The sequence below is a fragment of the Callithrix jacchus genome, chromosome 18 (genome assembly GCF_049354715.1).
Source record: "Callithrix jacchus isolate 240 chromosome 18, calJac240_pri, whole genome shotgun sequence".
Taxonomy (NCBI): domain Eukaryota; kingdom Metazoa; phylum Chordata; class Mammalia; order Primates; family Cebidae; genus Callithrix; species Callithrix jacchus.
Genome location: NC_133519.1, coordinates 52,770,225 through 52,797,054, shown reverse-complemented (window position 1 = coordinate 52,797,054; position 26,830 = coordinate 52,770,225). Strand labels below are relative to the sequence as shown.

Below are 26,830 nucleotides of genomic sequence, written 5' to 3'. Positions count from 1 at the left end.
GTGGGCCATGGTTGCACCATTGAACCATAGCCTGGGTGACAGAGACTCTGACTCCACAAAAATCAATAAATAAAGGAGTGAAAAGTTACCACTAGCACTCTATTTCTGACACATTTAATATGTAAATAATGTGTGTGTATTATAGATGAAAATTACTGAAGATGACTTATGGATCAGAACTTATGCCAGACTTTATCAGAAGTTGTGTTCTTCTACTGGAGATGTTCCCATTGGAATCTACAGGACTGAGTCTCAGAAACTTACTACATCTGAGGTTTGGAAATAGCAAAATATTCCTATTTTGATGTTTAATCAGGTGAATGCAGTCATTCAGAAACTTACAAACTGATTTCTAAAAAATGCAATAGAAAGTGAAAAGAATGCTGAATACATTGTGTTAAATCTCAGAAGCAAAATTTTTTTCAGCTGTTTTTTTTTACTAAACTGTGTCAGTAGTCCAAAAAATATTGTTTGCTAAGGGGCTGTTCTAAGTTTGTGGATGTTGGGTTTTAGATGACTTTTGTAGATTTAGGATTAGCCGTTTCTAGAAGATTATCAGGAAGCAAATTAATTATAAATAACCTTAGTTTCTGACACATTAAAGTTCTCAGGGCAAGCAACCTAAATTTCTACTATATGCCCCTATTGCACATATTAGCATTTTGAAGGAAGCAAAGCAAAGATAATTTAGTAAGTATTCACATTTCTCAATCTTCACATTGATGGCCGCTCTAAAGCCAAAAGAAAACTCTTGAGTGTAAGAGGAGTGTCAGATCTTCCCAAAGAAAAGCTCAGTAAATTTAACAGCAAACTCGATTCAGTTAATATGGAAGGAGAATCTGATAAGTTCATGTAGCTGAAAACCTATTTGCATTTTGATTTGGTCACTTCATGTGGTTCATGTTGTTTTAAGTAGTTCTTATAGCCTTCGGTTAGACTTATAGTTCTTATAACCTTTTAGGTTAGACTCTTTTCTGAAAGAAAGATTTTGGATAAATGCATCATTCTATCAATACCTACAAAATTATTTAATGTAGCTATGGTTTGTATTCTTGAAATATATTTTTCTTCAGACACTTCAAAGTTATTACAAATTATTAAAAATTTTGGTTGGCCAATTTTTTGATCTGATACAAAATTACCTCAACTGTAAGGCTCAGATCAGACACATGCATTTCATTAATTTATATGGTGATTAAACCACCTTGTGAAAAAATCACCAAATCCCTGTATAGAAAAGAACTTTATAGAAAGCATAAAAATAATGGGGTAGATTTTTGTTGTTGCTGTCAAAATGTTTAGTTTGACACTTACATAAGTTGCCAGCAGAAAATACTCCAGTTTCTCTGAGGTGCTTCTCGGTGGTTTCACTGTAGCTTCAGGCGTGCTAAATGGAGCTTTGCTGCCATCTCTCCTGCTGAATCTAAGTTTTTCTTTTCCTGTGGTGATTGTGGTTCATACTGAAAACAATGAGACAAAGCAAGAGAAAGTCAGGAATTTTGATTGACTAGAAAAACAAACCAGACAGCTAAATATGTAAGTTGTTTGTCTAGAAATGCCTAAAATTTTAGGAATACTAGATTAAAAACAGTATTATTTAATTAAAGGTTTAGAAAAGATCAAAACTTTCATACCCAAGTAATTAAGCACAATTATCTGTTCAGGCTGCTATTAACAAAATACCATGGACTGGGACTTGTAAACCACAGCAATTTAATTCTCACAGTTGTGAAGGCTAGGAAATCCAAGATCAAGGCACCAGTTGGTTAGGTGTCTGGTGAGGACCTGCTTCCTGGTTCTCACATGGCCATCTTCTCAGTGAATTCTCACCTGGTGAAAGGGAAGGGGATCTCTCTGAGTCCTCTTTTACAAAGCTCTCTCATGATCTAATGGTCATCCGCAAGCCCTACCATCAAATACCAACACACCGAGGATTAGGTTTTCACATATGCATTGTGGGGTGATGGGGAACAAATATTCAGTCTATACAAACCATTTCTTATTTGACCCTAGCCAGTACAAAGAAGATTTTCATACAGTAGCATGTTGCGATGTTTTTTATCTGACATACAGGCTTTGGGAATGTAATGCAGTAAATTCTGCCCTTGGTCAACTCCATGTCTATGTCAGTGTTTTGTGTTATAATAGTGTCCATGTGTTATTAAAAGATTATTTTGTGTGCTGTTGACAGTGCAGGTAGGAAAAGGATAACTATGAATTGTCATCAAGGAGTATTTAACTACATTTTAGTCAACTCTGCCCGTCATAAAGAGCACCTCATTAAAAAGCGTGTAAATTCTCAAATATCTAAATTGTATTTAAAAATACATATCATTGGGATGATAAAAGGACATGTTTAAAATAAAGATGATACCTCTTGTTTTTTTCTGCACTAATTCAATCCATCTTCTGGCACACATATTTTTATTTAAATATTAAATTCTACCTATTTTAGAAAGAATTGAGGCAACTCACAAAGACAAACAATAGAGACACCAAGCACTTTTTACAACAAAATATTTTAATAGGAACAGAGAAATTGATTTTACTCAACATCTAGCATACCCTGAGTGCTACAGTTGTGCCTGACTTTGATTTTTAATTTCCTGGTAAATAAGGGAAACAATAGCAATATGTTTATTCATATAGTAATTATAGTCTGATACATGAAAGGATAAATTTCATCTTGCAAAAGATTTTTCTTGGTCATTTGTTAAAAGGATGAATATATTCTTTGCTTCCTGAATTTGGAGATTTTAGATACCATGATGAGTAATATCTATCTGTGGTCATAGCTTTGCAAGATGCAAAAGTACCATTAAAGTGTATATCTCTTACATTAATCTTCAACTAAAAAAGTAGAAAGGGACATCAATTAAATCTTAACCCAATAAAGACATTGAGGTTTTTTTGTATTTAAAGATAGAAATACTATCTTTTTCAGATTATATAAAAACACAGGATAAGAGCTTAGTGCATCTAATAAAATAAGATTAGCTCTAACAGTTCACCATGTCTCTCAAATATCAGATGGTTTAAAAACAAAGTTTTGAAATTTAAATAATCATTAGTGTTCAAAATGCAACTGTCCTCTTACTGGAATTTAAAGAAAGACACTAGATTTCAGGAAGTAGAAACTTCATTCAGTAATTACTACTGGATAGTTTGTATTTTTGCTTAGGTTGCTGTCAGATCTCAATTTGCCTCAAGTTCAGAAAGCTTTGCTGCTGTCACTCTCTCCGTATGAATACAGAGAGAAATATTAAAGATTTATTCATTGAAAGTGGTCTATGGCCTGGGGACCCTGGAAACAGTTAAGGGCTAGGAGTATCACACTGAATTCTGAAAGTTCAGTTAAAGGGTTATTCTGTACACTTCACACTTTAGCAGCAAATTGGAAGACTCTTTCCTAGGGAATCTGACCAACCCAAGTGGAAAGGCCTAAAAATACAGACGTGAGAGATTCTTTTTTTTTTTTTTTGAGACAGGGTCTAACTCTGTTGCCAGACTGGAGTGCAGTGGCGCAAACTCGGCTCACTGCAACCTCTGCTTCCTGGGTTCATGCGATTCCCCTGCATCAGCCTCCCAAGTTGCTGGGACTACAGGTGTGTGCCACCATGCCTGGCTAATTTTTTGTATTTTAGTAGAGACGAGGTTTCACCATGTTGGCCAGGATGGTCTTGATCTCCTGACGTCATGATCCACCCTTTTCTGCCTCCCAAAGTGGTGGGATTACAGGCATGAGCCACCACGCCCGGCCAGATGTGGGAGATTCTTTAAACTCAGTAATCTAGCCAGATCACCATGAAACGCAGCAACAAAAAGAATCTCACCCAGAGATTTCAGTCAATTTATTAGTCTTTTGCTTTAATAATAAGAAGACCAAAAGTTTCCGACAGAAGTGGAAAAGCTTATAATATAAAGTTCAGGAAGTTATTGATAAGCTAGAGCAAGAATTCACAACATGGACAAAGAGTAAACGAAGGATCAAATTAGAGAACTAGTATAGGAGTTCTAAGATTTGAATGAATGGAAACCGAAGAAATATTAGTGTAATAATTCTAGAAAAATCAGTAATGTGTTAGTTTCCAAATGGGAAAGGTTACCATGTGTCCACAACAGTGAATTAAAATAGACTCACATCATCAGGTTTCAAAACACTGAGGGAAAGGAGAGGCTCCTAAAATAGATCACATGCAAGGTACCATTTGGGTTTTCTCAACAGCGATACCACAAACCAGAATAAAATAGAATAATGCTCTCAAGATTTTAAAAGAGAATTATTTTCAAATTAGAATTGTTTATCCAGTCAAAGCTATCAAACTTGTGTAAGAGCAGAATAAGTAAGATGTCAGGTATATATATTCTCCAAAAATATCCTTCCCATGTCTGATTTCTAAGGAAACTACTCCCACCAAAATGAGGGAGAAATCATGATCTGCAGGAAATCAGACATTTTATGGAAACCAGGTGACAAGAATCAAGTCAAGGATATCAACAGGATAGTGATGAAAAGACCCCCAAGCATAAACAGAAACCTAGAGCAGGTCAGAAGGCTTCAGAGATTTCTTTAGGAAGATTACATCTATAGACTTCCTGAAGCATCTCAATGTCTTCAGTTAACATTAGACAGTTGCCAAAGAGTTCAGGATGAATTATTGTCATATCTAAGTACACATCAAAGCAATTAATACAATAAGGCAATTATTGACATTAGGAATATAACACCATTATCATAAATTAAAGAATGTATGAAGGCAATGAATGCTAACCACATACCTATATATCTCATCTGTGAAGTATACTTAGTCATAGTATGTCCTGAATTTTGATCCAATAAAAATTATGCTGAACTATTTTGAGATGATGAGGGCAAAGGTAGTGAAATATATAGAAAAGATTGTTAATGACTCTTCTTGTAAAGTGAGAAGTCAATAGATAAAAGCAGAAACTGAAAAAAAACAAATAATAATCAAGCATATTATATAGAAATAGAGAAAGAACAACACATCCCACTGTAAGAGGCAAAACTAGACAGGTCTTATGAGAGAAAATTAAGAGAGATTGTGCTATGAGCTGCTATTTTTCTAAACAAGCTATAACATTTTCTGACTCTTCAAACCATGCATTTATAACTAATAAAAAACACTAACAGATGTATAGGCTTCATGTAATGATATTAGACCCATTCATTAATTATATCTTTAGTATATACATGTTTAAGTACTAAATTCTATTCTGTTCTATGAAGAACTTCTATTAAATGTCAATATTTTATATAAGGATAAACTAATATAAAGATTTTAGGCTTTGCTTTCTTGTTTATTCATGTAATTAAAAAAAAAAAACTTTTAAAGGCAGATGCATGTTTTCATGCCACATCATTTTCTAACCTGTCTTCAGTATCTTCCCGTGTTCTGAGTAGAGAAACAGGAGTTATTATATACTGTATCTCTGAGGTAACTGCTTTGGCTGTGGGGGTGGGAGAATCACTGTCTAAAGTTCAAGTGACATTTTAAAAAAGACAAATGTGGGTAAAGAACATTGATAATCAAAATTATTAACATTTATAGAAGCCCTGTAATACTATCCCATTTTTTTCTGGTGGGCTGTAGATTAGTGAAAAGTCACACAAACACAAGCAGAGCAAAGTGAGGGTACATACAATGGTTGTGTGAAAACCAGTCTATGGAAAGCAGAGTAGAGATGGAACTGCCCATTCATAACTAGTCATATGCCATCCATGCCAGGAGAACTACTGCCACTATCTACATGTTTCTATTTCAGGGAATTTTGACAGACATCATATTCTCCTGGTTCAAAAAGCATATACAGGAATGACAGGGACATATATTACTCTTAGTGGACAAAAAGAATCAGTATTTTCCTTCTCAATCCATAATGCAAAATCATGAAATGCAAAAAGCCTCACTGAAGTCATTTAGTGGCAAAACTTAATTTTCTTTAGATTATTTATACTGTTTACTTATTCCACTTAGAGTGAATATTTATACCTTTCATTGCAGAAACAGTAATTTTTGAAAATAAAAGGCTACCCAGGTTCCCCTGGGGGTATTATCTACCATATAGCATATAACATAGTATTAACTTTCTAAAATCTGAACAATTCTGAATTAATAAGCATATTTGTCCTTTGGTTAAGAAGAGGTGGACCTATGTTTGCCCCAGTTTTCCAGTGGGCTGACAATTTCATTTGTTTGAAGTATAGTATAACCAGTGAAAACTTTACTAGAAACTAGAAACATATCTTTTAAAGCATATTAATGTACTGACATCTTTTATAGTGTATGCAGTAAATTTGTGGAATATATTACTGAATTTTGGCCACTTTTATAGTGAATAAATCTTGTAGCTTCCAAAAAAGCTTTAGTACCGAAATGGGAAATAGCATTTAAAATATATTGTTAAGATACAAATTTACCAATTATAAAATTTCATTAGGATTATTTTAATAAGCATTAGGAGTGAATGATTTTAAAATTCTACCTGTCTATTCTTTGCTATTATTCTCTCAACATTTATTCCATTGTACCATGTGTAAGGAATCCTGAAATAGTTTCAAGAAACCCACAATCAAATGTTTATTATGTATTTCTTATATTTACAATAATAGATAATACTATTATAACTCTAATATGAGATGAGTTATATTATAATTTATATACATACAAGTATATATATACAAGTTATATTTCAAGTATATCAAAGAATATACTTGAAAATGTTACTTCCACATATTCAAAAATGAATAGACTATTGTTCTTTATACTTGAGGAATAAGACAACATGATTTTTATTTATAACACCTGCTTAGCTATTATACATTGATTAGGCAAATGAATTATTTTAGATTCCATAGCCAACTGGAGAGCTTAGAATATTTTTGTCCACTAACTTAATTACCTGTATATGTAGTAGGAAAAAAAAATCAATCTTACTGTAAGATCTAAAATTAAAAAATAGTACAAATATTAACACCAATAATGATTGTCTCAAAAATTGTATCAAGTATTCTGTTATGACGATACTAGCCTTATAAGCTACTGCTAATTATTTTGTTTTCTTCCACAAGCACCACTTTTTTTCTTTTGTTTTTTTGAGATGGAGTTTCACTCTTGTTGCCCACGCTAGAGTGCAAAGCTGTGGTCTCAGTTCATCACAACCTCCGTCTCCCAGGTTCAGGCGATTCTCCTGCCTCAGCTTCCCAAGTAGCTGGGATTACAGGCATGCGCCACCATGCCCAGCTATTTTGTAATTTTAGTAGAGACGGGTTTCACCATGTTGGCCAGACTGGTCTCGAACTCCCAACTTCAGGTTATCTGCCCACCTTGGCCTTTCAAAGTGCCGGGATTACAGGTGTGAGCCACCACGCCCAGCCCCAAGCACCACTTTTTCTATCAAATTTAGGAAGACAGTTTTCGCAAAACAAAAACAATGTACGAGACCGAATCTTTAAAAACAATAGCTTATTCTTTACCTAATTTTGCTCAAAAGCCCTATGAGAAATACACATGAAATTGGATTTTGTTATGTGGGTATATATCACATTTTGTCCATGTTACTGATTGTTCCGTGTATGTATTGTTTAGTCATTATTTAAACTGTGCTTTGTGTGTTTCTTTTTCCTTCCCTTTATGTCAGTCTCAAAAAATTGCATCACAAGTAAGTATTTTCTGTTTGTTTCCCTTTCCTCAAATGGTATAATATATTAATTCAGAACTATTAAAGAAAAATAATATTAAATATCAAATTCAACATTCAGATTTTAAAATGAAATAAATCAATTAAACTTAAATGCATATAAATGCTTTCTTTTCAAATTAATGTACTTATATTTCCCCAGTAAGTTTCCTGAAATTTACCATTGTAAAGATTAAAGTCTAAGAAGTGTTTGTGTTTCAACATTTTTGTGCTAATTAAAGTTAATAATGAAAGATATTTGAAGATATTATGAAGGTTTTTAAAGTGATTAGAAAAGAAGTTTTCTTTCACTATTCAACCTTTTAGAGTAAACCTCCTTTACCTACTATGCAGGAGAACCCTTATGTTATTCTTAGTACATGCCCTGATTAGAAATAAAAGGTTATAGATTTCAGACTAATTTATTTCAGAAGCTGTTTTACTTAACAAAGATGTATGTAAATATTCTTAAGAATATTGTAGTAAGAGTGCTTAAGGTCTCTCTTAGCAAATTTCAAGCATGTAGTACATTATTATTAACTGTAGTTACCATGCTGTACTTTAGGTCTCCAGAACTTACCATCTTATGACACAAAGTTATCTTTGACATTCATCTCCCCATTTCCCCCATCCTCCGACCAATGGTAACCACCCTCCTACTCTTTTTCCATGAATTTGACCTTTTGAGGGAAGGAGAACAACATGGATGAAACTGGACAAGATTGTGCTAAGTGAAATAAACCACATATTTACAAAAGCTGTTGGTCGTTTTTTTGCTCTTTTCCACTTATCACTGTGGGGCGTTAACTGCTTCCTGTGGTTTCAACAGTTATCTCTATATTGATAGATAGCAAACTTGTGTTTGTAACCCTAGCTGTTCTAATTCTCTAACATGACACACAGATACATAATCTTTATCTGTAAGATCCTCTCCATCTTGTTATCTACCAGAATTACAAATATTTATTTGTAGGCCTCAGATGCACCCAGGAAACTACTTAAAATGCATCTGTAAACAAAAGAGTTTTCAGAGGGTTGACATGAAAACGTCATGCCTGTTCTTAGATTTAATTAACTTTTGGTGGATTTAATATATCAAAACTTTCTTCCCTTCACTATCTTGCATAGTGCAGCCAGATGAAGGGTAATTTTTTTTTACTCAAATGATGAAGAATCTGTGGTATATGTCTGATGCCTAGTATTTCAAGTAAAAACTTTTATTGCTGGATTTTAAACTACTCAAACCTCCTGTCCCATTCCTGGACAAGTCACTTACCAATTATTTTGCCTGACCAATTGAACTGGGCGTGGAACACGATGAGCAATGACCTGAGTTTAAATCTTGCCCTCTCCTTTTACTAGCTGTACCATAACTTTGGCTACATGTAGCAGATGGAGGAAAAAACATATTCTTAACATTTCACAAAGTAGAAAAAAAGGCAGAAATGTGTGGAGTGAATTGTTCAGAGTTAAAGGCAAGTAATTCTGTGGCAAAGCACATAAAGTAACATAGATCTTACTTCATCATTCTTCATTGGTGCATTGTTTTTGGGTGGATGATACCACCTCAGAAAATGTTCATGTCAATTCACTTAAAGTTATAAATAAAATATTTAAAGTAAGTACTCCTATGATTAAGTATTTTAATATTAAGCATAGGTATGTTCACTAACCTTCAGTGCATCCTGATTCACACATGTGCACACACAAACACACTCACAGGCACATATACTGAGTCTGAGCTCATCTGTAATTTTGTTTCACTTTCTCTCTAACGAAAACTTTACTCCTAAATATTTTTCTTACCTCATTTTATGATTTTTTTCTATTATTTTCTAGTTCTACCAATTCTTAATCTCATTCATTCTCAAACCCAGGAAAGCATTTTTTACTTGCGTTATTTAGTTACGTTAACTTAGTAAGAGTTTCACTGGCATGCTTACTAATGAGAAGCTACTTAATGCATCCAATTTGTTTGACTTAATAAACTACATAGTCAAGGCTTTCTGTCCACCTAATGTCTTAAACTGTCTAAAGATTATTTCTCTACTTAGCACTGCCACAGAAAGTAAATTAAGCCTTTTATCACAGCTCCCTGAATAGAAAATTATAAAGTTGATTTAAGTTCCCTAGGTCTACAAAAGGGAATCATGAAATATACACAATGGTATACTTAGATCCATAGTACTATTTCAGATAGATTATTTACATAAGAATACAAATATTTACATTTACCAGGTCATATATTATTCGATTCTTTAATTAAAGCATTGCATATAACATAGAAATTCTCTTCCTACAGGCTCATGTATCCATTGGTTCTCAGATGTTGTAAAGATAAGGGAATTTTGTGTGTGTGTGTGTGTGTGTGGTTGCATGTGTGTGTTTAAAATGTTTTGTAGGGGAGGTGCTGAACTCACATTAGAATTACTGTACTGGCTTTTGAAAACTTCATAGTTGGGTTCTTTCTTCTGGACTATAATATGCTGAAGGTGATAGAGTGATAGCTCCTCTGGCCTACCCTATACACATACATGCACGCATACCCACACACACATATACACACCTGCATGTTGAAACCATTGCTTTAGTCTATGTATTTTGGTAACTGGCCTACCTTATAGTGCATAGGTTCTACACTTACATGTGTGCACACACACACAAACACACACTCATATACACACATGCCTGTTGAAACCATTGCTTTAGACTATATGGTAATTCTGGAAAATTATAAATGAAAATTCACTGTTAACAGAGCATGAGATGAAACTGTGATTCTAATGATGTAAACCATTTGACTGCCTATATGTGTAGGTTGAATTTGTGTATTTCTACAATGCTTTTGTCTTTGTTGGTTTTGTTTGTAAGTCAGTTTTAGAGTCTAAAGTGATACAGCTGTCTAGCAATATTCATTACAAATGTTTATTAATATGTATGATATCTACAAACCTAAGCATACATACTTAAACATTTTTGTGTAAAAAGCAAATATGTTCTTATATTTGGTGATTTCAAGACATAAAATAAACCCTTTGGTTAGGAAAACCATTTTCTTTGTTTTTTAATACATGAAAAATTATAATGAAATCAGTTTTGATTTGGGCCAGGCTGATTCAGACCTTGGGCCACTATAGTCAATATCAAATAAATAATAGATGGACAAAGACATGTCTTGAGACCCAAAAAATTAGTTACAAAATATACCGCAATAATAATTTTGTTGCTGATCATATTATTTTTAAAGTTTCCACTAACTGTTAAGAGAAAAGCAATGCTATGCCTTCAGAAAAGATAAAAGCATCATTCCACTATTGTACAGTGAAAGAAAACAGAAATAGTCTGATTTAACAAGAAAAACAACTAAGAAGTAGTGTTAGTGACATAGGTGGAGCCATATGATGAGAAACATGAGAAAATTAATGCAATTTTATTAAATATTTAAAATAAATTTCTGAACATCACAACTCAAAAGTTATGAATACTTTAAAGAAGGATCTTAAACCTTAAATACTGAAAACTATTATTTGGAAAATTTACTTCTCAGGGTCACTGGTAACTTCCATAGCATATTTGTATGAATGGAAGATGTATGACCTGAATTTGAAACTCCCACCACATGCATTGCTATATAAACTAATATTTTCTCAATTCTCCTCTTCTTCAGTGTTTTTATAACAGTAGATTTTCTTATGGAATGTAGATTAGAAGGAAAAACGCTGTAGTAAGAGCTAGTTGATAATACCCATCACCCCATTTCATTCCAAGAAAAATACTTCTTCCTTGGCCTCCATGATAATTAATTTTTGTATATATTCTCATATCCTTAATTTCTTATTTTTCTTCTGCTTACTACTCCACAACTGAGAATATTGAGAAGTAAAACCTGAAATTGGGGGCTTACCTCTAAACTATGCCTATGTTTTTATTATTGTATCCAATGTGCCTTGCACATGTACTCAACATATATTTACTAAACTCAGTCACAGATATCTTTCTTAACATAGAATGATTCTTTCAAATCTGCTCAAACTTACATTAATTCCATCTTTACACAATTTTATTTGTACCACTTCTGTCATTAATTCTGATACATATTATTTGACCATTAATTTTTATGTAAGTGCTTATGGTTGTATGCCTTGGAGTTCTTCACAGATTATAAGCTGCTCCATGGATGAGACATGTATAGCATTATTTCTTTATTATTATTTTTTTTTAACCTAGAACTAATGATTGTATATGTGAATTGGATAGAGTTCTGAGGAGAATTTTTCCCACTCCACGGAGGCAGTGCAGAGACTTCACCCAAAATTTGGTTTGATGTTAAAATTGGTGATGTCACACATGCCTCAAGAGTGTTTGATGAGTTTTGTTTTTGTTTTTGTTTTTTGTTGGGAGAACAGGATGGGCTCCCAAGTAGGTCTGAGGGAGCAGACCATTTTTATTTTGGCCTTTATCGTGGTTAGGAGCTGGGTTTTGGGCGAGATTTCTCATGCATAAGGAGTGTAAACTTCCTGCTAGGGAAAAAGGAAGGAGTGCCAGACTTTCTTATCAACTTGCCCAAATATGGGGCAGAAGGTTGTGTTGGAGCTTGAAAGCTGTCAGCAGTCAAACATCAAAAATGGAGTCAGACACTGTTACACTTTACCCCTGATGTTGGACGAGTGACTGAAATGTGCCTTGTGGTGTTTAACAGAATGCTCTACGAAGCTTATGTAGCCTGTGGTTAATAGGGAGTTGAAAGTTACCTTAAATGCCTTGTTCAAAAGGACTGTGTTGTGTATTTTGGAAAAGTGAAAGGCGTGTTTTGGTTACCTTCAGTCATGTCCGGAATATTGAAGGTGATAAATGTTTTGATGAGCCTTATACTGTGGTCTTAATATGTGTAAAGACACTTGTGACCTTGATTATTATTTTGTGTATGTAGGAGGAAGAGATTCCCAGAGTTCTTTCCTGGGAACTGTGGATAAGGAATTGTTTCTGCTATTGCCTGCATCAGATGACCAAACCACAGGCAGTGACCCACGAGTGTGTAGAAATGTGCAAGTGAGACCAGTTGTTACCCAGTGTGTCTACTGCTGAAGTGTTCCCTGCCAACCTTTGGGTCCTGTGCTTGGTTAGCTCTGTCACTTTAAGGGATCAAAAGCAGCAGTTCTCCAGTGAGCTTCATCACATTTAACATAATACCACGTGATTAATCCCAAGAAGCTCCCTAGGTACTCAAGGGATTTGGGATCGGCGTGACATGCTTCAGTACCATGGCACAGGGGAAACTTTCTTCTCCTGCAGGTGACATATGCCAGTGGCATAGGCCCAAGTTTGCCCCTTTCCTACAGACTCTTCAGTGGCTGTGTCAGACTTGCAGGATGATGCTTCCATGACCAAAGGCACAGTGGGCCACTGAGTGCAGAGTCCTGGGCACAGGGCTTCTAATTTCAGTAGAGCTCAGTATGCAACCAGCAATTGCCATTCTAATGGTATATAGCATGTGACCAAGGAGGATAGTTTTGCTGCCAGAAACTCATGAGCACTATTATGGTTGATGCAGGAGGCATTGGAGGAGACCTCTCTTGCAGAAGAGGGGAACAATGTGATTGCCTGTTGTATTGCAATTTGGAGAGATTCTAGAACCTTTTGTTTTACGGGGTCTCATTCAGTGTGGGGCAGTTTGTGAGTAGGAGCATAAATGGGCTTAATTAAAATGTGATACTTGTCAATGGGGAATATCTTGCATCCAGAACCTCAGAAGGCCTAAAAAATGTTAGTTTTGTGTTAAAGTTGTGGATACTGACTGGCCATTGTTCCTTGAGACTGTCAGTGATGAAGTAGCCTTTGATTGAATAACACTTAGAAATTTGACTACACTGGGGAAGCATGCACTTTGTATAAGGCATTGTCTGTTCTTCCTTGTGAACTCCTTTCGAATGAGTGTCAAAGGAATCTCCTGGGAAGAGGATGGTACCAATGTAATGTCATACCTCTTTTCCCACAGTGACTTGGATGCAGTAAAGATCTGCCTGCAGAGGGATTGTTTGTGACAGCAGGACTGTTTAAGCATCTATGTGTAGTCAGGTCACAAAGTTTGAGTTCTTTTGAAGGTAAAGGAAAACTATAAGCGTTTCTCTGTAACTGTGGGGATCGGGAACTGTATCGTTAGGGAGGCATAGGCAGCAACAGCAGCAGAAGCATTTCTGTAGGGGCCAAATGGGCTATCTCCTTTTAGGAGTGTTAAGAGGCTATCAAAAGAGGCACTTAAGAGAACACAGTAATCAAATCCTTATGACTTTGTGACTGCAAAGTACTTACGAATTGCTGATTGAATGGAGTCAGTAATGTCACCGAGTAATGGTGGCCTTAATATGTGGAACCACAGCATTAACTTTGGGATGATCTACTACCAAGCGCCATTTTTTTTCCAGGTTTAAGAACAGGCCAAGTTTGACTATTAAATGGAGAAGCAGTGGTGACTATTACTCTTTCTCTAAATAGTTCTTAGATGAGAGGTTTCAATCCTTGAAGGATTGTTCCAATTCTTGTAGTCCTTATTAGTTATTTATATTGAGGAGACAGAAGTGCATGTGGTTCTATATTGTCAAACTCCTTGGACGTGTCAAAGATTTGACTTGATTTACTTTAATTTATTATTAATTGGATCAGAGCATCCATGTCTACTGTGGGATATTTTGGACAATGGCTGTTAAGACTATGAAGAATTTAGGCCAGAAAATAATTCTGATGGTTAAGATGAGGTATATCTATTTGTGCTGTATTTTATGTGTGATAATCACCTCCACAAGAGGAGGTACCTTTATTTTAGTGCAATCCCCATATTTAGGGCACTTTGTTTACATTTAGTGGCATTTCCAATGATAAGTATAATTTGATCCTCAACTTTGATTAAGGTTCTGAAGTTTTGCCAATGGGGCAGCTCAAGATACATTAAAGTTAATTTGGAACTTATGTTATAGAGGCACAAGACCATTCACCAGCCTTTTACCTGTCTTTATAAATTCTTCAAGTAAATTAAGAATTTTCATACATTTTTTTGTTTTCTCCTGTGTATCCGGTTTTCTGTTTCTTCCCCGTACCTCCAGTTTTGTTTTTGTTGTTGGGGCTGGTGCTGTTTTTCTATCCTGCTCATACTTACAAGGCTTCTCCTTCAGAGAGTCTCAAGTAAGTATTGCCTGGGTTGTGGGTCTCCCTGATGGCAGTGTTTCCTTCATCAGATTTTAAGTTCCATAGGTTGAAGCTGGGTTTGAATTAGCCTCTTGGGTATCCCACAGAGGCCCATGTTTGCTTTTCTCTATAACTTCGGGGATCAGGATCTGTGTTGTTATGGAGGCATAGGCAGCAACAGCAGAAGAAGCATTTTTTGGGGTGGCTACATGAGCGATATTTTTTTAGAAGTGTGAACCTCAGCATTCCACATGGTAACTACTCTTCTTCCATATAAGCCACCACCCAGTGGACCCATATAATGCACAAAGTAACAGGTATTTTTCCTACGACACACTGTTGAATGGGGCTGATACCTGGTTGAGACATACAACCAGTGGTCACACAGTAGGAATTATTCCCCTGTGCCTAGTGTCAGTCACATTTCCTACTGAATCCTGACCACACGATTCAGTATGAGACACAAAGTCAGGTCCAGGCTAAGACACATGACATGGGACTATGGCCAAATTCCCATTCCTCCGTAAAAATTACTGGTGCTTCCAGGCATTTAGATCATTGAATTCTTAACAGAAACCTGGAAAGACTCAGCAAATGCAGGATGAAGCTGCACGGGTTAAAGTATAAGCTTGCCAGTGGGCAGAAAAAAACTCAAGCAGCGTAATTGTCTCCAGACAGTCCAACAGATTAACAAGGCAAAATGTAAGAAGAAAGACCCCCCCCTAGTGGTGGTGGTCATTGCCTAGATACCCCTTGCCGTGCCAGTTGTTAAGACTACCATTCATAGGCAGGATAATACCCAACCACCCGAAATCTGGTTCAGGTGTTGAGGCTGATGATTGCACACCTGCACCAAGAGGGTGTGGAAAAGGGCTACAGCTCACACAATGAGGCTTTGTATGGAGAGTGAGACAGGCTTCCAACCAGGTCAGAAAAATGGCTTGGGCTTGAAGGAACCAGGAAAAGAATCTGGCTTGGCTTTCATCACAATTAGGGATTGGGGCTGGGCTGGACAGGGCAGCCAACGCCTGTAATCCCACCACTTTGAGAGGTCCCCATGGGAGGATTGCTTGAGTTCAGGAGTCCTAGACCAGCCAGGGCAACTTGGCAAAACCTCATCTCTACATAAATGCAAAAATTAGCCAGACGTGATGCTTCACGCCTGTGGTCTCAGCTACTCAGGAGAGGCAGGAGGATTGCTTGAGCTGGGAGGTAGAGGCTGCAGTGAGCAGAGATCCTGCCATTGCCCTCCAGCCTAGGCAAGAGAGCAAGACCCTGTCTTAAAATAAATAAGTAAATAAATAAATGATTTTTTTAAATTAAAAAAATAGATGAGGGCTGGAGTGATGAGGCCATCTATGGGGCAGAAGGAAAAGGAAGGGCGTTGGCACTTGAAAGCTGTCAGCAGTCTATCAAAAATGGAGGCAAACTATTTATGACAGGAAGAATATGGTAAATGAATGTCTCCATGTGTTGAGCTGATGAGAATACTTAATTTCTAAATAAGTAATGAAAAATCAGTAAGTACTGTATATATCTTCTGTCTGTCATCCACACATTTATGAATTACATCACTAGGATTCCTAGTAGAATAAATCAAACCATTAAAAGCAATGACAAAGTCCCCTCTCAATTTGTTCTTATTAACACAGATACATTATTTAAATTCTAAGAGCAGACAGCCATCAAGTGGTTAGCAGTTACATGATATTAATATTCAGCGTTCTGAAACAGGAACAAAACCATAAGATTTTTCTGGGCTTTAAGCAATTGGAAAAGCATTAAGAAATTGAAGCTTTATAAACCAGCTGTTTCCAAATGACAGCTTGAAAGTTCAGGAAAAAAAAACCACCATCAGGATGAGAAAGAATGGCAAGATGATAAATTAGCTAGATTTCAAATTCCACAGAGAGCAAAATTTAAGTAGAAAGTAGAGATTGAATTAAAAACACACACACATATTTATTTATACACACACAATGCCGGAAAACCAAATCATCAAAAATGTGTAAATGTGCAACTTAATGTGTAAATTTTTAAAAAAATCACAAGAAAGAAGATGGAAATAACCAGAAATATAAAAATAGCTATATTTGATTTTTCTTTTAGAGATAATAACCCAAAGGTAGATGAGGATGGGTGGAGCAGAGGTGCTTTGTTGGATAGTAGTGAAAAACTACTAGCATGAATTGGTGGATTATTTCATATTATCTATCTCTTAATAGAGAATTTGAATTTTTTTCACTTGGACATAAACATAAATTCTCCCATTTGAAGTTATAGAATTGGAAGGGTGAGTTAATAGAGGTTCTGCCTACTACAAGTGTATTTTATATTCATGGAATTAATATATAGGTGAAACTGAAAGATACCTAAGAGACCACACAGTTGAAGTAACTTATTTTTATGTATGAAAAAGGGAGTCAAAGATTAAAATAATTTTCATCATTCCACCAAATTACTGGCTTTAAAAATGTTATTATTTCAACACAAATTTTTTTTGAGACGGAGTTTCGCTCTTGTTACCCAGGCTGGAGTGCAATGGTGCGATCTCGGCTCACCGCAACCTCCGCCTCCTGGGTTCAGGCAATTCTCCTGCCTCAGCCTCCTGAGTAGCTGGGATTACAGGCACACGCCACCGTGCCCAGCTAATTTTTTGTATTTTTAGTAGAGACAGGGTTTCAGCATGTTGACCAGGATGGTCTCGATCTCTTGACCTCGTGATCCACCCGCCTCGGCCTCCCAAAGTGTCAACACTAATTTTTTTAGTAAATATTTGGCTTTAAAATTTATTTTAGAGTTTAAATACTAGGTTCTCATACATTTTGTGTTTTCTTGTCATGAAGACAGGTTATCTTCCTGTCTAAAATTAGATGATTTTCTAAGAATCTCAGTGATTTGCTTAAGGTCATAAAAGATTTTCCTGAGGTGGTTGAAAATACAGCTTATTTATTTGATTCCAAATTCAGTATTTTATAGACTATAAGATTGTTTATTCTCTAATTGTCTTTGTAATTTTGAAATTAATTTGAAAAGACATCAATATACAGGTAAATAGCTATTTTTTCACTCTGCATTTAGATCACAGACCACATCTGCATATTAAATTGAGCTTTGGAAAATGGTGAAACATCTTTCTTTAGATTATTTTTTAAATAAAAATAAGCTTTGAGTGGACTCAAGTCACTATCCTTGGTACTCATATATTTAAATTTAGATGATCTCTCAAGGATTCTGATAATTTAACCCTTATTTAATGGAAAATATTAGATAAAGATTCATTGATAAAATGTTAAACTAGCACATTTTAGTGATTTCATTTTTTGTTTTCTTCTTTTGCAACAATTCTGACTTCAATCGTAAATCAAATAGCACAGTTTAGAGTATTATGAAGTCAGTAAAACTATCCTTAAGGAAGTCATGAGTCCAGATTACAAACACTCACTTTCAAACTACTGAGTGAATACTGCATTGTTCCATAGATTGCTCAGTAACCTCTGAGATGAATAACTGTTCAATAAAAAATCAGGAAAAAGTTGAATCGAGTCACTTTTATGTGTGTGTGAAGAGTGTGAAAAAGAGTGATGTATTTGTATCTGACACTTTCTACTTTCCTGAAAACAATAACATAATCAGCTATTTTAGGCCTAAGAAACATTTTCTTATTATTAATTATTCTAATAATTAAATATACTTTTAATTATTATTCATGTGAGGAAATACTTTTAGCCTTTAAAAAATCATATTAAGTATGATAAATATTTAGGAAGTGATATAACTTTTAGAAAATGATAATATTTTAAATTTGTATGAAAATTATTGGAGTAGTCATGAATTTTTCACTTCTTTACTGTACTGCATATATTACTAGAAGCATTTTATTTACGTATGCAAATGTTTTTATCATTCTCATAAACATTATTAAATTTTGATTTTTCAAGTTAATGATATTATGTGTCTGACAATAAAAATGCAAAAAAATCAGAGTCCTCTAGTTATTCCATGGAGAAGTACAAAATAATTCGTAGAAACTGTTCAGAATGAAAAATATTCACTTTCACTTTGAAACTTTTTCTCGTTTAAATTTGCTAAACTTAACCAAGAAATTTTTACCCCCAAGTATACATTTTTAGCACCTTGATTTATTTAGAAGTCTGGTGATACAGAAAACTGCACCAAAAATATGAGTCATTTTCTCTCTTTTTCATACCCATTTTTCACTTTTTACATACACATCATGATTATTTCTTATTTTCTTTTTACTGTCCTTTTATATGACATCATAAACCATAAAATATTAATATTTATTGGGTGTTTCCTAAGACAGATATATTACTATGCCGTTTCATACATGATCTCTTTTCTGTCTTCAGAAAAACTTGGTAGGCAAAGTAATAATATAATAATAGAATGACAATTTTTCAGAGAGGGAAATAGAATTAATCTGAGAGAGCTTAGATTACATAACCAAGAAGACAAAATGGTAAGTGGTAGAACTGTTATTTAAACTCACGTCTCTGATGCTAAAACCTTGCTTTTAACCACTCTATGACTGTGACACTGAGTTCAGGAGACGGTCCTACTCTAAAGGCACTGTTGTGTATCCAGCACTATATACTATTTCCACTAGATTATAATGCCATGTTCAAAACACAAGAGAGTTACAACTAGAAGAAATGACATCAGGAAAGTATATTTATAAATGGACCTCCTATTAAAACACACACACACAGACACATCTTCAGTATCTAAGGACTAGAGTAATAAATGTTTATTACTGTTATTGATATTGTGGATAATTTTTTACTACGATATATTAATAGTACTTTTTTTTTTTTTTGAGACGGAGTTTCGCTCTTGTTACCCAGGCTGGAGTGCAATGGCGCGATCTCGACTCACCGCAACCTCCGCCTGCTGGGTTCAGGCAATTCTCCTGCCTCAGCCTCCTGAGTAGCTGGGATTACAGGCACGCGCTACCATGCCCAGCTAATTTTTTGTATTTTTAGTAGAGACGGGGTTTCACCATGTTGACCAGGATGGTCTCGATCTGTTGACCTCGTGATCCACCCGCCTCGGCCTCCCAAAGTGCTGGGATTACAGGCTTGAGCCACCGCGCCCGGCCTATAGTATTATTGTTATGTGAAAGTTTACAGTTAGCATGTTTTCTTCATATAGTAATGTCATATGAATTTTCACTTTTCTGTCGAATAGAAGGTGGCCATTATTATCCTCACTTTTTTATAGGACTGTGCAGTTTTATTGTAGGAACAGAGCCAGGACACATTCAAAATAGAACTCAAATGTGTATATATCATACCTATAAATTTAATGTACTTTTTATTATGTCTTGTTGGAAGAATGAGAGAAAGGATTGCAAATTCCAAACATGTAAAGAGCAATTTATGTGTTTCGGGTTTGGATTTCCTAAAATTAATCCTCACATTCTTCTCAATTCTTTTTTCTTGTAAAGTGAAGTTAGTAAAGAAATATTACTTATTTTATGAAATTATTTTAAAAAGAACTTGAGATTCTTATGGATTTTTATGTATAAACTATAATAGTTTCTTTTGGGGGAATTCAAAATTATACTGAACAGGATATTAAATATTGCTTAACTAACGTATACATAGATTTCAGTTTGTCTTGTAGATGTATACTTTACATGATGCCTTATACCCATGGCTAGGGAAAAGCTTTCACAAAATCAGTGTTTCATCCCCTACTTGGAAATAAGTGAATCTCTATGCTTTATTTATATTAGATAATATGAATATAAATATTTATATTATAAAATAATAATGATTTTGTGACAAGTTATAAGTGATATTAGATAAACATAGTATTTTTTAGTGTTTGGTTTGGCAAGATTATTACCTCCACATATTGGTAGGAAATCAAACTATCATCACTCAGGGATTTATGACTAGAAAGAGGAACTGAGGCCAGGCGCGGTGGCTCAAGCCTGTAATCCCAGCACTTCGGGAGGCCGAGGCGGGGTGGATCACGAGGTCAAGAGATCGAGACCATCCTGGTCAACATGGTGAAACCCCGTCTCTACTAAAAATACAAAAAATTAGCTGGGCATGGTGGCGCATGCCTGTAATCCCAGCTACTCAGGAGGCTGAGGCAGGAGAATTGCCTGAACCCAGGAGGCGGAGGTTGCAGTGAGCCGAGATCGCGCCATTGCACTCCAGCCTGGGTAACAAGTGCAAAACGCCATCTCAAAAAAAAAAAAAGAGGAACTGAAAGATACTTCAAATACATTTAAGATTATGATTAAACTCTGCAAACAAGTGTCTAAATACAACTGAACTAGCATATTTTCATTGTTGCTACAAAGTACATATATACTAATAAATACATATTGACATTCTTGTTGGTAGTAGATACTACTTAAGAGTTTATGTGTTTTACTTTCACAGAAGAGAATTTTCAGTATATTATCAAGTAGGTGAGAATAGAATTAAAACTTTATGAAAATGTCCATTATTAAATCATGGTATTAAAAACTTTTAATGCTTACAAGTTAAGTTCTGATAGATAAAATATGGTTTCTAAAACTGTTTGATCTCAATTCTTTTATAATGAAGAGGTGATTTTTTGGATATCCTTCTGATATAGCACTGTTTTGAAACAGATGTGGATTAGTATTTGAATATTTGTTTGAAATTAAGTGTGAGAGAATTTCGTAGCTTGCCACTGGGAATTGTATGTTGTAAAGCATTGACTGAGCCTTTATAATTTATATTCACTTTTAAAGGATTTTATTGGATCTACTTCCTGACGTTACTTAAATTGGTAATTTAAATTCTATTACTTTAAAAGCCAACAACACATGCATGTTATAACTGAAGTTCTAGCTTCCATCCCTAGCAGGGAAATGCAGTTAACAGATTCATGAATGCTGCTCTTAAGTACAGTAGTATTCAGGAAATTGTTCATTTGCATGTGCATGTTTTTAAAAAGTAAGACTTTCTGCTTTGATCAGTGTTGCATTTCATATAACTTCCTAGAATGAAAAGCAACAATTTTCAAACAGCAAGCATTTGCTTATTAAAGGCTTAAAATCAAAGGAGAGCATTTTACTTTAAAAATCAGATTTAGTCATAATAGAGTAAGTCATAAGAGACTTTGTGAGTTTATTCATTGTTTTTCCTTCCTCTGGAGAACAGCCTGTTTCAAGTTTGAGTTGAAATTCTACAGTATATTTGTGAAACATTAATATTTACAACATATTTTCACTCAGAATACTTAGAACACTTCTTGAAATATGTTTTAATATGTTAGTGAGAAAAGCATTTTATATGGTGAATAATGAATGCATGAATTAAAAAGTGATTTTTTGTTTTCTTCTGTGGCATATGAAAGAATTTTTAAAATTCACATATTATAAATTCATATCAGTGCTACCTTTAGAAAGAGCAATAATTTTAAAACCTTTAAAAACATTATTAACCCTAAAGCTAAAATAATTATAATTATTTAAATTGAGTGTAAAATACTTGTAATAGATTTAGAAAAGTCCGTTACATGGATTTTATTTGCATAAAGTTATAAAATGTTTGTTTTTATATGTTTCAAACACCTGTATGCTAGTAATACCATAAATAACTATAAGTAAACAGTTATGCATAAAAATTAAATATTTTCACAAAAATTATACTAGAGGATACAGATATTTATTTTATCTGATTCATATGTAAGTTAATCAAAACATTTTAATATTTTTAGTAATGGAAAATTAGAATCAAAGACTGATTTTGCTCTTTCTGTGAAAACTCTCATCAGTAGAAATGTAACTCTGCCAATATATTAGCAAATAAATACTATTTCAGCTTCAGACCATGTTTATTTCTGATGTATCTAATTATCAATATCCATTTCCTTTAAAGTCTCAAATATCTATCAGTGTAGAAGAGTGGGAAGACACCAAAGACTCCAAAGAACAAGGGCACCACCGCAGCAACCACCGCAACTCGACATCCAGTGACCAGTCGGACCATCCCTTGCTGCGGAGAAAAAGCATGCAGTGGGCCCGAAGACTGAGCAGGAAAGGCCCAAAACACTCTGGTAAAACAGCTGAAAAAATAACCCAGCAGCGACTGAACCTTTACAGGAGGTCAGAAAGACAAGAGCTTGCTGAACTTGTGAAAAATAGAATGAAACACTTGGGTCTTTCTACGGTGGGATATGGTATGCTCTTTAAAAACTACTGTATATATGGACTTGTGATTTCTTGCCATTAGTAGTCATAGAGTTGGTTCTAATTTAGTAAAGAATTGCATTTTTTTGCTTCACAGTTCAATTAGTAGAAACTAGTGATACATGTAATCTCCTACAGAAATGATGATAAGATAAAATGCTAAAAATTTTCAGCCTTTGCTTAGTCTGCTAGGTACTGTGCTAAACCTATTACATGAATTATCTTAATTTCAATTTTCACAAAAACTCTGAGCCGACCCTCTGTTTTCATGTTAGAAGTGAAGAATTTAAGTCAGGTAGCCTTCTAATTATCATCTTATTCTAGTGCCTGAGATAGAAATTAATTTGAGGCATTGAAAGGTAACTGATTATACTGGCCGTAGATGAACCAATATGTTCCTATAAAATTTGTTTAGTTTATGCTGTTCGGAAACAAAGTCTTCAAAAGCTTCAATTTGAAGCTCAAGTAGTGCTTTATCTCATATAGTCCAGATCTGTCTTAATAATTGTTCAGTTCCTATATTGATTTATAATTGCCATATAGACAATATAGACACAGCTTAAATAAATAATGCAAAGACACATTCAAAATGTATCATTTATCACACTGAATTTTACTTTAAAAAGATATTGAGTCCATTCAAAAGAAAACCAAATGATAAACAAAGTGTTTTGTTTTATATATAGAAATATGTAACTTGGATAAACCAGGACCTCAGTGTTAGTATCATGCAAGTTAAGAATCAAATAGAAGGCATTCCATATTTACCCCGTTCTCACATTTATTATTGAAATCTCAACATGAGGCACTGTTCATAGGAAGAAATTTTAGTCACTGAATTAGAGTTTAAGAGAAGTTGCCTCTGTTTCTTTTTTGAGTAAGGAAGAAACCCACATATTAACTTAGCATTACTCTGCAGGAACAGCTACATGCTGTGTGCACTCCAGGAACTATGCTGGGTGCTTTATGTGTATTTTCTCATTACGCTTTATAACCCTGATTTGAAAGGGCTTGACTCTCAGAAGTTAAAGACTTTGCTCAAAGACATATAGTTAAAATGTGTTGTAGGCAGGATTCCATATATAGTTGAAGTTCATAATTATATGACACTTAGATGTAGTCCAGATTCATCTGTGGCAAGTAATTTTAATATAACTGCATTTAATATCTTATATTAAGAAGCAAATTAAAAGAAAAAAAGATTGTCATTTTAGAAATTCACCCAATAGCTATCGGCCAATTAATTGGCATTGCATGTGATTATATTCTTAAAGGATGATAATCCCTTATATGTGGACTTTTGTTAGTTAATGTTCAGCTACTATTGCTTTTAATAAAAAGTCCTAGTGAATAGTTGCTTATCCAAGTTCCAGCTCTTTTTCCTGAACATTATAATGTCAGGCTGGTCCTGGAAGCATCATGGCAGGTAAGTTTGACTCTCAGAAACTCAAAAGTGCATAAGCTGACTGCATGTGAGAAACATCAGAAAACATGTTGTTTTTGCTAATGAAATGTCTATCAGGTATCTTGCATTTAGTTATTCTGGTTTATTTTCATCATAATTTTTAAATTTAATTCACACACTTCAGAAAATAACAGATTCTGTGCACCTAGTGTTTATCTTTTCTCATTTCTTTCTGCCTCTCTGTCTTCATTCTATCCATCTATCTGCCCATAGATCCATCAGTCTAGTCTAAAACCATGTATTGGATATCTCTAATAGCATAGTAATTATGAAAACAGGATTTGAAACCTAATACATCATAGGCTTCTAGTATTTTCCATTTATTTCTAACTCAGAATAATTCATCCACTCAGCCCTTGCTATTGGACTGCCCTTTCAGTGCCAGGGTACTGGGAATAGAAAAATGACCTCCTCAGGCAAGACCTTTGTATTTATAGAACTCATATTCTAGCGTCAGCCAATAGATTTGTTAAATTATTTAACCTCTCAGTGTATTTCTTTATCTGTGAAATGAAAATAATAATAATACCTATATCATAGATTTGTTATGAGAGACAATGAATAATAGTGCTTAGCCCAGAACTATCATTTGATTAGTACCATAGTTATACCGTGTGTCTGAGTATTGTACGTATGTCTGTACTTGATACATAAGAACGTAAGATTTTTTTTTTGCACATTACCAAAAAAAAAAAAAACAAAAAACCCCACGACAAATTTTGCATCCTTAGGCATAAGTAATGGATATTTTCTCCATTAAGGATGAATCATTTAAAGCAATTACTGTTTTGCATGTTGATTGATTTAATGACAAATCATACTCTGATTTTTTTTTTCTCAGATTTGGCTGCTCTGAAAGAATTAAAAAGAGTACAATATTTACTTACTGGATAGACGATGTAAAGGAGAGGGGAAAAGAAGAGTCAAAAGATGACTCTTGAGGGCTCTGGTGTGAGCCACTGAATGTATGATGGTGGCATTCACAAGCTTAGAAGAACACACATGGGTGAAGATAATTTATTTCTCTTGAGTGCCCGGAAGACTTCTAATAGGTGATGCTCTGTGTGAAGCTGAATTTCGATTGTGTAATGCTCACAAAAAAAAGGAAATGAGATGTGTACCTAGACTTGAGAGTCATCAGCATATATACATTTTAATCAAAGCCATAGGAATAGATGAAATAACTCCCAGGTAAAGGATTAGAGGGTGAATCAGGAGGTCAGTAGTTCAAGACCAACCTGGCCATTTTGGTTTCTACTAAAAACACAGAAATTAGCTGGGCATTGTGGCAGGTGCCAGTAATCCCTGCTACTCAGGAGGCTGAGGCATGAGAATCACTTGAACCCGGAGGCAGAAGTTGCATGAGCTGAGATTTCACCACAGCACTCCAGGCAGGGAGAAAGAGTGAGACTACATCTCAAAAAAAAATAAAAAAAAAAAAAAAGAAACAAAATCACACTTTTCTGGAATGTTTAGGGAAAAGCATTAAAAACAAACAAAACAAACAAACAAAAAACAAGAAACAAGAGGCTGAAGTGTCCAGAACTGAGTACAATAGCATGTTATCAATTGGTTATATTTTTTTACCATAGCATTGACTCCTTCTGCCTTCGTAAGTTGTGGGGCCTGGGGTTATCCTAGGCACTTCAATCTTGTTTTCTCCAGCCTTAAGCAGTTTTGCCTGTTACCCCAATATGCTGAACAAAAGTCATTTTCTGTGTGTTCTGTGTGGTGAAAAAAATATTGAAAAGTTTGAACTAGAGAAACAAAAAAGCTAGGAAAATAGAGGACAATTAGTAATGCCAAATTGTATTGAAGGTGTAGTGATATGTTATCTGTGACCCTGCAGAGAACAGTATCAGTTGAATGGTATGTGTGCCCTTAAGCAGAAGGGAGGAGTCTCTCTTGGAGCTGTGAGCTGCACTGCCTGGGGCTGGGGGAGGAGCGACTCAAGCACTCCCTGGGCCATCCCAGCTGGTCTTCAATTCCAGCACAGCACCAGGACTTCCCCAGGAATTACAGTCCTTATGGCCTAGACTTCCTTTCAAGTTTATTTAGAACCCCAGAGCACTTTAGCTCACAGTGTCAAGGCTTGCCAGAACTCAGGTTCTGACTGCTGGAATAGGCAGTTCTTCTCTGGCAAGAACTTGTCCAAGTGCTCCCTCTGTGGGCCCTGGCTGAGTTCTGCCCAGTTTTGCTTACCAGGGCAGCACTGATTGCAATGCAGTCTCACAGTCACGGTGCTCTCCATTCCCTAAGTGCACAGACTCTGCACCATGAGG

At 35.0% G+C, this 26,830-nt stretch overlaps 1 protein-coding gene across 20 annotated transcripts in view; it reads left to right on the top strand.

Moving 5' to 3' along the window:
• Positions 1-26,830, top strand: part of KCNT2 (potassium sodium-activated channel subfamily T member 2) — a 430,036-nt gene that overhangs the window by 384,263 nt on the left and 18,943 nt on the right. For 7 of the 20 annotated variants that reach the window (XM_078355170.1, XM_078355167.1, XM_035279080.3 and 4 more), the window contains 3 exons: positions 146-274; positions 7,663-7,683; positions 22,773-23,073. In XM_078355170.1, coding sequence (XP_078211296.1) covers positions 146-274; positions 7,663-7,683; positions 22,773-23,073 — 451 coding nt within the window. The remainder of the gene's footprint in view (positions 1-145; positions 275-7,662; positions 7,684-22,772; positions 23,074-26,830) is intronic. The other 13 variants (XM_078355173.1, XM_078355168.1, XM_078355171.1 and 10 more) reach the window with 4 other exon arrangements.